Below are 15,509 nucleotides of genomic sequence, written 5' to 3'. Positions count from 1 at the left end.
ACTCTGTCCGAAGTCCGAACCAGACAGGCACAGCTTTCACTTCCTATCTGCTTCTTCTTCATCTCTTCTACTGCAACAGAAATCCATGCATTGAAGACCTTTACTTCCACTCCTTCAGAGAACTGAAGAGAAGTCTCAGAAGGTGAGGAAGATTGGATTCAATCCCGAGCTTTCCTTGTACGTTTCTTGCTTGCATTTGTGTGTGATTTGTTGCCTACGTTGGCTTATAATTTGAGATGGAAGATTTATCAGATTTCGTTTTGCGACTCTGAAATCCGTCTGAGATATAAGTGTAGTTTGACTGATCTGGATGTTTTCTGAGAATTTATTTATTTGAGTCAGCGACTTGTCAATTTTTGTCTTGAAAGGTGTAAAGATTGAAGATTTCTTTGGAGAATATTTTTACTTGGTGTTGCAATTAAGGTCGATTCTTTGGTAAATTAACTTGATTTCCTTCTTTATATGGTGATTCTAAATTAGATTGATTATGCGCGTTTGCTCTAGGCTAGCGCCATTGTGTTTTGAAGATTACTGCTGCGGATTCAGTGCATTTTATGGAATGCTTACCTATAACGTTGGATCTGAGTTTTTTGTACTCCCCTTGTGGTCTGGAGATCGAATGGATTAGTCATGATGTTAAGCCGTTTACTGTGTTTGGTCTTGAGATCCCTTGGCATTGAGCAATCAGCATGGATATGAGTCTGCAAGTCTGATGTTCTTTTTTCTTACTGGATCTGCAGGAGGTTTTCTTTTATTGATGATATATCCCGACTAGATCCAGAGAAGATCAGAAATTATTTGAAGGTCTACAACTGCTGCAAAGCTGGCGACCACACTAGGCTGGAGGTTTGCCACCAGCAATGGCAGCGGCCATGCAGCTACTGATCTGGTATTTTTCCGCTTTGCTATTTGTTTCTGTTAGTCATTTATTCTGTACGAATGCTTCCACTGGAAGATCTTTCTCGGTTTCACTGTAGACCTTGTGTTCATATATGACCCTTATGAACCGTTGCTTAACATATACTCCTATCCAGTCCACTGTCGGTGTTCAAGTGCTCTCAAGTTCCAGTTGTTTTGGTTTCTTTCTAAACGAAGGAAGTGGAGCTTTGGTGGAAATAGGTCCAGGATACCTCCTCAGTTGTTTCTGTTGGCACTCTGAAAAGTCTAATGCTCTATTTTAAGTGATAAAAGGGTGTAAACCTTTGTTCTCCGTGATCTTTCTGTTCAAGTTCTGGAAATCTGCAGGCATATGTCAATATCCCTTGCCAGTATGTTTGTTGACATAGATTACTGGTCATTAAAATCATGTGGTGCTTTATGTTTAAAGAAACTTATATGCAAAGTTGGTTCCTCTACTTAGATTAGCATAGCAGTTGAAATTCACAAGCATATGACTTGTTTGATATCAATATATCACCAGAGAATTGTGCCTTTTTTTTTTGACTTGTTTGATAGCAATATATCACCAGAGAATTGTGCTTTTTTTTTCTTCGTGTGATTGCTACTTGATATAGTCAATCATGGTGGAGAAATTTGACTATATGCTATTTCATTTCAAGTTCCACCAAAATTTTAAATTTATGCCTTTTTGAGAACAATCTTCTTTTTTCATGTGATTTCTCTGACCTTATGGCATTTGATACCCATCCATCATGATATTCTCTTGTCATCCCAGGAAAGAAATATGGCTGCAAAACTTCAAGATTCAGAGCCTCCAACTCCACTTTCGGTCATGAAGATGGGTTCGAGGTATTTAAAAATTTTCTAGGATAACATTGCCAGTTGTATGAATTTTTTGGTTTGTGACTTCCTCACTTTAATCTTCCCTGTTATTTGTGTGAGAATTGAATGTAGCCAAGATGCTTTTAGTTTTCAGCTTATCTAGTTGGTCCTAAGAATTTTCTTCACTCTCTATAGCTATCAAATGGGACTGCATGGCACCATCTGACAACAACCTCAATGCTCCTTTACATGTCCTATTTTATAAATGACATTTTTGGGAGATCATTTTGATGCAAGTTTATGTTCCACAGTAAATAACAAAATAAGATATGACATGTTTCTGTCATGGGTATGGAGTCATATTGTGTATCATCTATTTGCCTTAGGAATTCGAGATTATATCGTATGAAAAAACAAATAAGGGTAAAAACAAACCCCCCCCCTCCCAAAAAAAAAAAAAAAAAAAAAAAAAACCCAGTTATTTCAACTCCATTTCTTTTGACTAAGGATTTCGTATGACAAAATTTTATTAATGAAAACTAAAACTAGGAAGTCTTTAGAAGAAGTCACTTACAAGTCTTATTTATTTACCCTAGGAGGGGGTGGGGTTTGGTCTATAGTCTCTTCGGGACTAAACTAGAGAGGCTGAACGACAGTTATAACAGCTAGATGGCTAGGACTAGACAAAATAACCCGGGCCCAACCAGAAACTTCCATCTGTCATGACTTTGAACCCTAATTTTCCCAAGAAACCAGTGGCCCCATCCACATCATGGGGTTTGTTACCTAATTGATCTACTCCATTGTTGTCTGTAATGAGCAGGATGCCTACCCTACTTCAGATTGGCAATTGCTGAAATTAAATGGAATTGTGATGTCATTGTGGCTACCAGGGCACCAGTGAAGCATGATGAGAGATAATATGTATGTTCCTATGAGGCGCCACTGTGAAAATCAAGCATGAAAGAAGAAATAGTGAATAACCAAGGGGAAAAAAGAGAGATTTTTCTTGGGAGGGGGGGGGGGGGTACTGGAAAGAGCTTAATGGGATGGCTATGAAAGAGTTAAATTTCTTCAAGTGTTAAAACTCTCCAAAGCTACTCCACTCCCCTATATCATGTATTTATAATGAAAAGAATAATCATAATTACCTAACTTCCCCTCGATATCTAGCCATTTCATGGCTCTACAACATAAACCCTCCATTTACTGAGTAATAAAGATAACCTTGTATGTCGATTGGAAACGCGTTAAGTGCCCATGCTTTTGCATTTCATTGCTGAACCAGAGGATGTACCCTAGGCCGTAGTACTCTTCATTGGCTGGAGAAGTGAGAGTTTGGAAATTCTTGGTGAAAACTTTCCTAGCCCCATACCCGGAAAATACCCCATACTCTTGAGCATATTAGGTACAACAGTATTGTGGCTGTTCAAATGTGTGATAGGGACCTTTTCTCATAGGGGTTGTGCTGGGTATGTGTGCCCTTCAACTAGATACAAATTTGAAATAGGAGGGTAAATTGCTCCATCATCTGTTGATGTATGTGCATAGCTATAGTCAGATTGGGAATAAGAAAAAAAAATAGTTTCTTGGTCATTGAATCAGTCATTTGTTCTGGACCCAATGTACACATGGACAGCTAGATCTTGGTCCAATGTGCAGTTGATGTCCTACACAAAGCTATAGTAGAATTGAGGCAAACGGAAGAGCAGGCTTAATCTGTCTTACATTCTATCATTTTATATGCATTATGATTTACCTGATGAGGGGTTGATGGAACAATTAATTATTGCTTTCTGGTGATTTGTCGGCAAAAATCCAGGAGCGCTCTTCAAGTCTCAAAAATCCAAAGTGGAGGTAGTCTAGACTGGAGCATCAGCTGAAGAAGCTGCAAGCAACAGAACATAAATGGATAAGTCCTACTTTATCAATAGACTAATCAGAGGAGGGGAAAATATTTCATCTACCATACTTGGTTGCAATTGGTGATTTGTTTTAATGACTCTGAGATAACAAAAAAAAAAAACTAAATCCAGAATGAGGGCTTAATCTTGGTTTGTAACTAGGTTTTTATTTAAATTCCTTCTGGTTTTCTTTTTGTAATATTTCAATCTAAATGAAAAAACCTATTAATACATTAATGTACCCTGGTTTACTAACATGGTAACACCTTCATTACTATTTTCTCTAATGGTCTATGATGTCTCTACTATAAGCTGATATGGAAAGAATAAGACTGAATTTCTTCGAGAATAGAATATTCCATTGGAAGACTATGATAAATCTGCAACTCTGCTCTCTGAGGCTTTATGATAAACTATAATTTATTTCCTTCTCAAAATAAGTGGAAGAAATGAGTTTCTTGCAATAGTTATCCTTTTTTATATTTCTTGACGCTCCTAGTTAGACTAATGATAACTGTAAATACATGGTCTTACTCAAACTCCACTGCAGGGACAGAACCACCAGTATGGAGGACCCAGATGGGACACTGGCAAGTGTTGCCCAATGCATTGAGCAGTTGCGCAGGAGTTCTTCAACTGCACAGGAGAAAGAGAATTCATTGAAGCAGTTGCTGGAACTTGTAGATACGCGTGACAGTGCCTTCAGTGCTGTTGGATCCCATTCTCAGGCAGTTCCAATACTTGTCTCTCTTCTCAGATCAGGATCGCTGGGTGTGAAGTTGCAGGCTGCTACTGTTTTAGGATCTCTCTGTAAGGAGGATGAACTAAGGGTGAAGGTCTTGCTAGGGGGATGCATTCCACCATTGCTTGGTCTCCTCCGTTCCAGCTCGGCAGAAGGTCAAATTGCGGCTGCAAAAGCTATCCATGCTGTCTCTCAAGGTGGAGCTAGGGATCATGTTGGATCAAAGATCTTCTCAACTGAAGGAGTTGTACCTGTGCTTTGGGAGCAACTGGAAAATGGTCTCAAGGCTGGGAACTTGGTTGATAACCTTCTAACTGGGGCTTTGAGAAACCTGTCCAGCTGCACTGAGAGATTTTGGCCGACAACCATTGAAGCAGGAGGAGTGGATATTCTTGTGAAGTTGCTCAAAAGTGGACCGTCAAGTACTCAAGCAAATGTTTGCTTTCTTCTTGCGTGTATGATGATGGAAGATGCATCTGTTTGTTCTAGGGTCTTGGCTGCTGAAGCTACTAAGCAATTACTCAATCTTTTAGGACATGTTAATGAAGCCTCTGTAAGAGCAGAAGCTGCAGGTGCTTTAAAATATCTTTCTGCTCAATGCAAAGAAGCAAGAAGGGAGATTGCTAACTCAACTGGGATTCCTGCTTTAATAAATGCTACGATTGCCCCATCAAAAGAATTCATGCAAGGAGAGTATGGACAAGCATTACAGGAGAATGCAATGTGTGCTTTAGCAAACATCTCTGGTGGTTTGTCATCTGTCATCTCAAGCCTTGGAGAAAGTCTCGAGTCATGCACTTCACCTGCACAGATTGCTGACACATTAGGGGCTTTAGCATCAGCTCTTATGATATATGATAGCAATGCAGAATTGATTAGACCATCAGAGCCTCTAATTATAGAGAAGATATTGGTTAATCAATTGAATCCTCGGTTTCCATTTCTTGTGCAGGAACGCACCATTGAAGCCCTGGCCAGTTTGTATGGTAATACTATCCTCTCCAAGAAGCTTGCAAACTCTGAAGCAAAGCGTTTGCTTGTTGGTTTAATCACAATGGCAGCCAATGAGCTTCAGGATGAGCTGATTAGATCCCTTCTCATACTTTGCAACAAAGAAGACAGTGTATGGCGGGCACTTCAAGGTCGTGAGGGAGTTCAATTGTTAATAGCTCTTCTTGGCCTTTCATCTGAACAACAGCAGGAATGTGCAGTTGCACTGCTTTCACTTTTATCGAATGAGAATGATGAAAGTAAATGGGCTATTACTGCTGCTGGAGGCATACCTCCGCTTGTTCAAATTCTAGAGACAGGATCTGCAAGAGCCAAGGAAGATTCTGCAACAATCCTTGGAAACCTCTGCAACCACAGTGAAGATATACGGGCATGTGTTGACAGTGCAGATGCTGTGCCTGCTTTGTTATGGCTGTTGAAGAATGGGAGCCAGAATGGGAAAGAGATCGCAGCGAAGACATTGAACCATCTTATCCATAAATCAGATACAGGGACTATCAGCCAACTCACAGCCTTATTGATTAGTGATCTTCCCGAATCAAAGGTCTATGTTTTGGATGCTCTGAAAAGTTTGCTTTCTGTGGCCTCCCTTAAGGATATAGTAAATGAAGGCAGTGCTGCCAATGATGCGATCGAGACAATGATTAAAATTTTGAGTTCAACGAAGGAAGAGACTCAAGCTAAGTCTGCATCAGTTCTAGCTGGACTCTTTCATCTCCGGAAGGATTTGCGTGAAAGTGGTATTGCAGTTAAGGCTCTTTGGTCGGTGATGAAGCTGTTAAATGTGGATTCTGAAAAGATCTTAGTAGAATCTTCATGTTGCCTAGCTGCTATTTTTCTTTCAATTAAACAAAACTGGGATGTGGCTGCTGTTGCTAGAGATGCATTGTCTCCATTAGTTGTTCTTGCTAATTCTGTGGTTCTTCAAGTTGCAGAACAAGCAACAAGGGCTTTGGCTAATCTTCTTTTGGATAATGAAGTTGCAGAGCAAGCATTTCCTGAAGAAATTATTTTGCCTGCTACAAGGGTGTTGCGAGAAGGCACAGTTGATGGAAAAACCCATGGGGCAGCGGCCATTGCTCGCTTACTCCAGTGCCGCTCATTTGATCATGTAGTATCTGATTGTGTGAATCGTGCTGGAACGGTTCTTGCATTAGTTTCTCTTCTGGAATCTGCTAGTGTTGAATCTGCTGCAACATCAGAAGCACTTGATGCGCTTGCTTTGTTGTCTAGGTCTCAAGGAATTAACGAGCATATCAAACCTGCATGGGCTGTCCTTGCTGAATTTACTCACACCATAGCCCCAATAGTTTCATGTATAGCTGACGCGACACCCTGTTTGCAGGAAAAAGTTATAGAGATTTTGTCAAGGCTTTGCAGAGATCAAGCTGTTGTCCTTGGAGACACAATTGCTAGTAGCTCAGACTGTATTTCATCAATTGCTAGAAGAGTGATTAATTCAACAAACTCCCGAGTCAAAGTTGGAGGAACTGCACTTCTAATTTGTGTTGCAAAAGGTCATCACCAAAGAGTAATTGAAGCTCTAAATGAATCAAACTCATGTATCTATCTCATCCAGTCTCTTGTTCAAATGCTCAACTTGGGACAATCATCTCCATTGACACCCCCCAGGAACAATGAAAACAATGAACAGATAAGCATTTACAGGCATGCTAAAGAACAAACTAGAAATAGAGAGTCTGAAATTGCCACAGCAGTCATTTCTGGTGATAATTTAGCTATATGGATGCTTTCTGTACTTGCCTGCCATGATGACAGGAGTAAAATTGCTATTATGGAGGCTGGAGCAGTTGAAGTTCTTACTGAGAAGATTTCTCAATGTTTGTCACAAGCTACTCAGGTATTTCCCATGTAGTTCCTTAGATTCTGTTTATCTGTCTTGAAATCTTTGAATTTTCATTATTGAAAATGCAATAATTAGTATATAGTGTTATCCTGTACATTAGCATGCCAAACTTTTTTTTGGTTGTTGTTCCCTCTGCATGGTCAGCCCTACTAAATACCATTGATGCAACAATCATTGTTGAAGTTTCTTTTCACCTTCTGTTCATATAATTTCTGCAGGGTGATTTTAGAGAAGATACCAGCACATGGGTTTGCGCTTTACTGCTTGCGATATTGTTCCAAGACAGAGATATCATACGAGCAAATACAACTATGCACTCAATCCCTGTACTTGCAAGTTTGTTAAGATCAGAGGAGTCAGCAAACAGATATTTTGCAGCACAAGCAGTGGCTAGCCTTGTCTGTAATGGTAGCAGAGGAACTCTTCTTGCTGTCGCAAATTCAGGGGCAGCAGGTGGTCTTATTTCCTTACTTGGCTGTGCAGATGCTGATATATATGATCTTGTGGAACTATCAGAGGAGTTTGCTTTGGTCCACAATCCAGAGCAAGTTGCTTTGGAGAGGTTGTTTAGAGTTGATGACATTAGAGTTGGTGCTACTTCTCGGAAAGCAATACCTGCTCTTGTTGATCTGCTAAAACCAATTCCAGATCGACCAGGGGCACCTTTTCTAGCTCTTGGACTCCTGACCCAACTTGCGAAGGATAGTCCTCCAAACAAGATTGTAATGGTAGAATCGGGAGCTTTAGAAGCACTGACAAAGTATCTTTCTCTTGGCCCACAAGATGCAACAGAGGAAGCTTCTACAGATTTATTAGGGATCCTGTTTGGCAGTGCTGAAATACGTAGACATGATGCTGCATTTGGTACTGTCAGTCAGCTGGTTGCAGTATTACGCCTTGGTGGAAGAGGGGCTAGATACAGTGCTGCTAAAGCCTTGGAGAGCCTATTTTTGTCAGAACATATCAGGAATGCAGAAACTGCTCGACAAGCTGTTCAGCCCCTGGTGGAGATTCTTAACACTGGCATGGAGAGGGAGCAACATGCTGCTATTGCTGCATTGGTTAGGTTACTATGCGAAAATCCATCAAGAGCCCTAGCTGTTGCAGATGTTGAAATGAATGCAGTGGATGTTCTTTGCAGGATTCTTTCATCAAATTGTTCAATGGAACTGAAAGGCGATGCTGCTGAATTGTGTTGTGTTCTTTTTGGAAATACAAGAATCAGGTCTACAATGGCTGCAGCTCGCTGTGTTGAGCCTCTTGTCTCTCTCCTTGTAACTGAGTTCACTCCTGCTCATCATTCAGCGGTCCGTGCACTGGATAAACTATTGGATGATGAGAATTTGGCAGAACTTGTGGCTGCACACGGTGCTGTCATTCCACTTGTTGGACTTATTTTTGGTAGGGACTACACACTTCATGAGGCTATCTCAAAAGCTCTTGTGAAGTTAGGGAAAGACCGGCCTACTTGTAAGATGGAAATGGTGAAAGCTGGGGTTATTGAGAGCATACTTGATATTCTCCATGAAGCACCTGATTTTCTCTGTGCTGTATTTGTGGAACTGCTTCGGATACTGACCAACAATACTACCATTGCAAAGGGTCCTTCAGCAGCCAAAGTGGTTGAGCCCCTTTTTCTGTTACTATCAAGACCTGAGTTCAGGCCTGATGGACAGCATAGTGCTTTACAGGTTCTTGTTAATATTTTGGAGCATCCGCAGTGCCGTGCTGATTATAACCTGACTCCTCGCCAAGCTATTGACCCACTTATCCCTTTATTGGATTCTCCAACACCACCTGTTCAACAGCTGTCAGCTGAGCTTCTCTCACATTTGCTCTTGGAAGAACATCTTCAGAAGGACTCAATAACACAACAGGCAATTGGCGCACTCATACGTGTTCTGGGGTCTGGTATTCCCATTTTGCAACAGAGGGCCATAAAAGCTCTCACAAGTATTGCAATAACCTGGCCAAATGAAATTGCGAAGGAAGGTGGTGTCAATGAGTTGTCAAAAGTTATATTACAAGGTGATCCTCCATCGCCTCATGCCTTGTGGGAGTCTGCTGCTTCTGTTTTAGCCAGTATTCTACAGTTCAGCTCTGAATATTACCTGGAGGTACCTGTTGCGGTGTTGGTAAAGTTGCTTCGATCAGGCACAGAAAGCACAGTGATTGGTGCATTAAATGCGCTGCTTGTGTTGGAAAGTGATGATGCAACTAGTTCCGAAGCAATGGCTGAAAGTGGTGCTGTGGATGCACTTTTGGAGCTTCTCAGGTGTCATCAGTGTGAGGAAACTGCTGCAAGGCTGCTGGAAGTATTGCTGAACAATGTTAAAGTCAGGGAAACAAAAGCTGCTAAGTCTGCAATTTCACCACTATCCCAGTACCTTTTAGATCCACAAACCCAATCTCAGCATGCGAGGTTATTGGCTACCCTAGCTCTTGGTGATTTGTTTCAAAATGAGAGTCTTGCTCGGACTACAGATGCTGTTTCAGCTTGTAGAGCTCTAGTAAATCTGCTTGAAGACCAACCTACAGAAGAAATGAAAGTGGTAGCTATTTGTGCTTTGCAAAACCTTGTAATGTACAACCGAGCAAACAAAAGAGCAGTTGCAGAAGCTGGGGGTGTTCAGGTTGTACTCGACCTCTTCCATGATAGCGATCCTGATACATCAGTTCAAGCAGCAATGTTCATTAAACTTCTCTTCTCTAACCATACTATTCAGGAGTATGCCTCCAGTGAATCAGTGTCAGCTCTAACTGGTATGTTTCCTTTCTTTCTTACTTTTGTGAACCTCTCTGTCCACTTTTGTTTTGAGGAGCCTATCTCTCTGGTATTCCTCTTTTCGGATGGTAAATATTTCTCAGAACATAGAGTGTGAATCAAATCCATGTTTGAATTGAAATTGAGATGAATAATGTCTGTGGCATTCGATAAAGCTAAAATATACTGCTCCTTGTCATTGGTTAACTGGCTTCCTGCATCTTAGAATATGCTTGAAACTTATCTAGGAGAATAAACATGATTTCCTACTGATGCTTGCAGTTTATCTTACTCTACCATCACCATTTTCTTCTAGCAGAAAGCTTTTTTTAACATGAATCCTACTCCACCATTCCATTTTATGTAGGAGGGAATTGTTTGGTGTTCTTTTTATAATTTCTTGTTCGTAGAGTTTTCTAGCTGTCTGAGTTGTCAATGGCCATTGTTTTACATGACTCAAATTTTTTTTTTCTGGAACTCTAATTCATACTTTTGATTTCGTAAATATTATTTTTTTGCTTTTTTTGTATATAGACTTCTGTTTGGAAACTGTACCATGCATATATAGGGAAAGCACATTAGCCACTCCAGTAGAATTGACATATCTTTTTTAATTAGGTACACAAAGTAATCTTTTTATGATACTCCAACTTGCAACCAAGCTAAAGCACCAATACTTCAGTTGTCTTCTAGCTGTCTTAGTTCAGATGTCAACCAAAATGCCAATTTTTTTAAGGAATTTCACCAGTCTTGTACCGTCATGTAATTGTGTTTCAGGCTTTCAGCGGAGTGCTGTAACAAAACTTTGCTTCTTATCCATGCCTTCTTATTCTTCTGTTTTCAAGGATATCCATATTGTAATGCACCTCTATCAAATGTACATTACTGTATAAAGAAAGTATAGTTTTGCTCCTTGTACGAGCTCAGTATGTTAGAAGGTTTAGATAAATTAAAATAGATTCCTGCATATTAATGCTATAGAGGGTATGAAGAACCTCAAGATCCTTTTGAAAACATGAAGTTGACCCTTTCTGGTGGTCTCAATAAACACTGTTTAAGTGGATTCCAAACATGCGAAGCTTTCCAGCTCCCTCCATTTTCTCAACCAAACTTGAACACAGAATTGGCGAAGATACCTTACTGCAAGAACATTGTTCAAGTGAGGGACAATAATATTTTGTACTGCTGCATAGGGTTTTGATTTAACAAAGATATCTTCTGCTGTTGTAAATTTGGATTGTTTGAAGCTGATGTCTTTAATCAGGATTAGTCGAGACTGCGATTTTTGTATCTCTCTTATTAGCCCTGCTTTATTTGAAACAAAAGAAAGACAAAAACCTAATAGTGGAGGATCTTTGCATCTCCTTCCATTGTTAAAATGGGAATTTTTGGATAAACTTTTATAATACTCCTTGAGCTGTGAAGGGTTGAAAAACAAATGCACATATACCAAAGAACAGAACCTGTCAAAGAAAACTACCTAAGTTGAAGTTAACTTCTTTTGAATTAATTTTTTTTTAAATGATTTTTGCTCTCCCTTCTTATATATCAAGGCGGATTACATATGTGATTCCAAATGACATAGCAATTTTGCTTGTTTAATAACATAGATTAGGATATACTTAGATCCTGAAGTGAAGTTCACTATACCATTTTTTATGCCCCTTGCGTTTCGGTGAAGAATATGAAAAATAAAAGGAAATTCTGCCTGTGGAACCTTTTGTGTTTACTTGTAACCCTGGACAACTAGTTTCAAGAGTAGTTACACAGTAATAGTTGCTTATGCATTCTTTTTATCATAGAACTGCAAAATAGAATTAGGGAAGCATGATTAGTTGATGATTGTATCAGAAGTCAGAACATATGCATGCCGACTTCTGCTGGCTGATATTCTCCAAAACATTTCACTATTATTCTAATACTGCTTTTTTTTTTTTGGGCTGGGGGGGGGTGTTTAGAAAACCCATTTTATTTGGACAATATTACCTTTACTCCATTTTCATATTTTACATATCCATTCTTCTGTTCTAGGTAGTCTAAAAAGTCTCAACTAATTACTGGGTGATCCTATTCCTTGCCATGTGACTTGGCATATTTTTCTGAAATAACTGTTTCTTGTATTTTCAAGATTTCTGCTTATCTGATGTTCAACTGGTGTCTTGCAGCTGCTATTCAGAATGATTTAGTGGTCACTGGAAGTGTGAATGAGGAATATCTTAAGGCTCTGAATGCACTCTTTAGTAATCTTCCACGCTTGAGAGCTACTGAGACTGCCACACTATGTATTCCGCATCTGGTCACGTCCCTCAAGACAGGGTCTGAGGCAACCCAGGAAGCAGCTTTGGATTCACTTTTTCTTCTTAGGCAAGCTTGGTCAGCATGCCCAGCCGAAGTCTCCCAGGCTCAATCAGTTGCTGCTGCTGAGGCAATTCCTTTGCTCCAATTTTTGATCCAGTCTGGCCCACCTCGATTTCAGGAGAAGGCAGAATTCCTTTTGCAGTGTTTGCCAGGGACCTTAGTGGTAATTATAAAGCGTGGTAACAATTTAAAGCAGTCAGTGGGTAACCCTAGCGTCTACTGCAAGCTCACGCTAGGGAACACTCCTCCAAGACAAACCAAGGTATGATACATGTAAAACTCTGATCAGTTAACCTACATTAAATTTCCATTTCCTATATAGAAGGCCAAACTGATTGCATAATTATCGAGTGATATGGGCACAATTACTGATTGCACTATTACCTACACTTTCAAACTAATATTGAATCCTGCAATTATAGTAATCAAATTGTATTTTGCTGGTATGCTTACTGTAAACTATACTATAATAATCTTGTATTTACTATTTAGTTGGAGTGGACAGTAATAATTTATTGGTATAGGGTAGGTAGTCCTTGTGGCCTACATGCATGGGAATGGACTTAATAAATCCTGCTTAGCAGCTTCAGAAATCTCTTAATGCCAAAAAAATTCCTGGGTTGGTAATTCATACGGTCTTAAGACTGTCACTGGACCATCAACCACAATTCTTGTCTATTGTAGAGAACGTTTGAATATTTGATATCCAACCAAGTTTGTTGTCCCATCCAAAGGTGCCAGCCTAGCATGTTGGTATGGACCCTAGCCAGGTCTTGGTTGAGTGGGTTGGGGCGGGGAGGTGTGAAGGTGGGGGAGAATGTTTGTAAGCAACCTAAAAAAAGCCTTGTCCCCCTCTCCCCACTTGTATTGGATGTGAATGATAAGAGTGACTAGATCTAGTAAAGATAATTATTTTAAGATTTTGGTTTATTGTGGTGATAAACTAAAGCTAAATATAATTGGGCTCTTTCATCCAAAACAAATATACTTGGGCTCTTTACAAACTAAATGACCATTTGACTTCATAGAGAGTGGAGATTAAATTACATACTAAACCCCCAAATTAAGAAGATAAATCAACTGATAGATCATTTTCCAATTACTTTACCTAGAATGGAAAATTATAGTCAAGTATTGGTTGTTGATCGACTGCATGAGCCCAACACTTTAAAAGTATTTGTGCTACTTTACACTTCAGTGTGGGTCTTGAGGTTTCACTGTCTCAGGATATTGAGTCAATTTGAGTATGGCTTAAAGTGAGGCTTAAAGTATTTGTCTCTTATCTGCGATTCCAGGTAGCAAAGTATGGGACCCATTAACCTGGAAAAGTACCCAAGTTTTGGGTTGCTGGCATCAAGTGCCAAACAGTATACATTTGCTATTTTGCCCTAAAATGCTTGTTTTGATGCCGGAGAACCCCATTTTTACTGTCCAAAAAATATCTTCCATTTTTGTACATTTTTACTTCTCTGCATGAGATTGTTAATGCCACACCAAATTTCTATTGCTTTTACAAAGAAAAATTTGCTTGCTTGCTTGTCAGGTTGTTTCGACTGGTCCTACTCCTGAATGGGAAGAGAGCTTTGCCTGGGCATTTGATAGTCCCCCAAAAGGGCAGAAGCTTCATATCTCATGCAAGAATAAGAGCAAGTTTGGAAAGGTTAGTAGTGAGCCCTGCCTGAAGGAAGTGAACAAAGGGTTTTTTTCCGACTATTAATTTTTTCCGTATTGTTTGCATTGTTTACTATTTTTCATGAAAGCTTCTATCCAGGGTTCAAGGTATCGGTATTGTATTGGCCGATAGAATATTGATACCGGTGCAATGTATTGGCCCCTATTGAGGGCAAAATGGTCAAAAAACTCTTTTTTTTTTTTCAAAAATTGAGGCAAAACCATCTTATGTGGCCTGTATTGGCCGATCCGTATTAATATCAATATTGGCTGGGACCGACACTGATTTAAATCAAGGTTCGAGAACTCGCAAGATCTCGCCGAGTTTCTCGGATTTTCGAAATCCCGAGACAAGATTGCCTGCGAGTCTCAAAAGTGCAATATCGCGGCGAGATCTCGGATCTCGGTTTCGACCCATTATTTTAACCCACCTACCACTTAAATACCTTACCTAATTGGACAAAACTCGACATATCTCGGCGAGATCTCGGATCTCGGGTCGACCCAAAGTTGAGGCTTCGAGTTGAAAAAAAAAAAATGCACCAACTCGGCGAGATCTCGGTTTTTCCAAGAGTCGAGTTGGCACCGAGACCCGAGTTTTAGTACCTTGATTTAAATCCTTGCTTGCATTGGTAACTTACTTCTACTGTTTTCATCAAATGACAGAGCTCTTTCGGAAAAGTTACTATCCAGATTGATCGGGTTGTAATGCTTGGAACAGTTACTGGGGAGTACACCCTTCTTCCAGAAAGCAAAAGTGGGCCATCTCGGAACCTGGAAATTGAGTTCCAGTGGTCCAATAAATAGTGACAGTAATGGAGAGAGGTGATTGCTCGTTCAGTTGTAATTTTAAATTTGAAGCAAAGATATTGCAAACAAAAAAGGATTTTTTAAAAAAAAATTGTATTCAGAGTTTCATTGTACATAGACAAAGAAGATGGGATACATAGACAGAGTTGGGTCTCTGTAGCTGTCTGCGTTTGTAGAATTATGGGTTTGTTGTTTGTTTAGGTGTTGTGTTGATTCATTCTTTTTGTATCCTTTAATGTTTCCATATTTTTGGGGGATAAAAATGAGGAGAGAATTTAGATGCCTTGTAATTGTATTTTTTGGGTTGATATTTAGAATGGTTATTAACTTCAATGATTTTTCTGGCATCTAATCCCCCACCCTTAAAAAGTAACAAATTTAGAATCAATCATTATTTTGTCTCATTATGTTTTGTTTTTTCTCTGGACATCCAAACATAGCATGAAAAAAGGAAGGGGTAGGAAAAGAGTCCGGACTAGGTTTAAAGAGAGTCAGCAAGGAATTAAGATGTATTTTGATGAAAACATACACTATATCTTTTTTTTTTTTTTTTTGTAAGAAAACACAAGCTATATCTATAAAACAGTATTAAAGAGAGTACATAATTCAGAATACGTTAAAGTGAGATTAAGAATATTAGTACAGGCTTCAACTGCCAAA

General features: G+C 39.6%; 1 protein-coding gene across 2 annotated transcripts in view; it reads left to right on the top strand.

The window, feature by feature from the left end:
• The window catches only part of LOC122669591 (protein CELLULOSE SYNTHASE INTERACTIVE 1-like), a 30,525-nt gene continuing 15,016 nt past the window's right edge, over positions 1 to 15,509 (top strand). The window contains exons 1-8 of one of the 2 annotated variants that reach the window (XR_006334049.1): positions 1 to 142; positions 741 to 889; positions 1,676 to 1,749; positions 4,177 to 7,240; positions 7,465 to 10,009; positions 12,176 to 12,630; positions 13,912 to 14,028; positions 14,706 to 14,929. Coding sequence is in view for 1 of the 2 variants with exons in the window: in XM_043866383.1 (XP_043722318.1) it covers positions 1,685 to 1,749; positions 4,177 to 7,240; positions 7,465 to 10,009; positions 12,176 to 12,630; positions 13,912 to 14,028; positions 14,706 to 14,846 (6,387 nt within the window). In the remaining variant the exon portion in view is untranslated. Of the gene's footprint in view, positions 143 to 740; positions 890 to 1,675; positions 1,750 to 4,176; positions 7,241 to 7,464; positions 10,010 to 12,175; positions 12,631 to 13,911; positions 14,029 to 14,705; positions 15,145 to 15,509 lie in introns of those variants that run through there. The other variant, XM_043866383.1, reaches the window with a different exon arrangement.

Source organism: Telopea speciosissima, chromosome 7, assembly GCF_018873765.1.
Source record: "Telopea speciosissima isolate NSW1024214 ecotype Mountain lineage chromosome 7, Tspe_v1, whole genome shotgun sequence".
NCBI classification, from domain to species: Eukaryota; Viridiplantae; Streptophyta; class Magnoliopsida; order Proteales; family Proteaceae; genus Telopea; species Telopea speciosissima.
The sequence above is the reverse complement of the archived record's forward strand: the minus strand, read 5'-3'. Positions and strand labels throughout refer to the sequence as shown.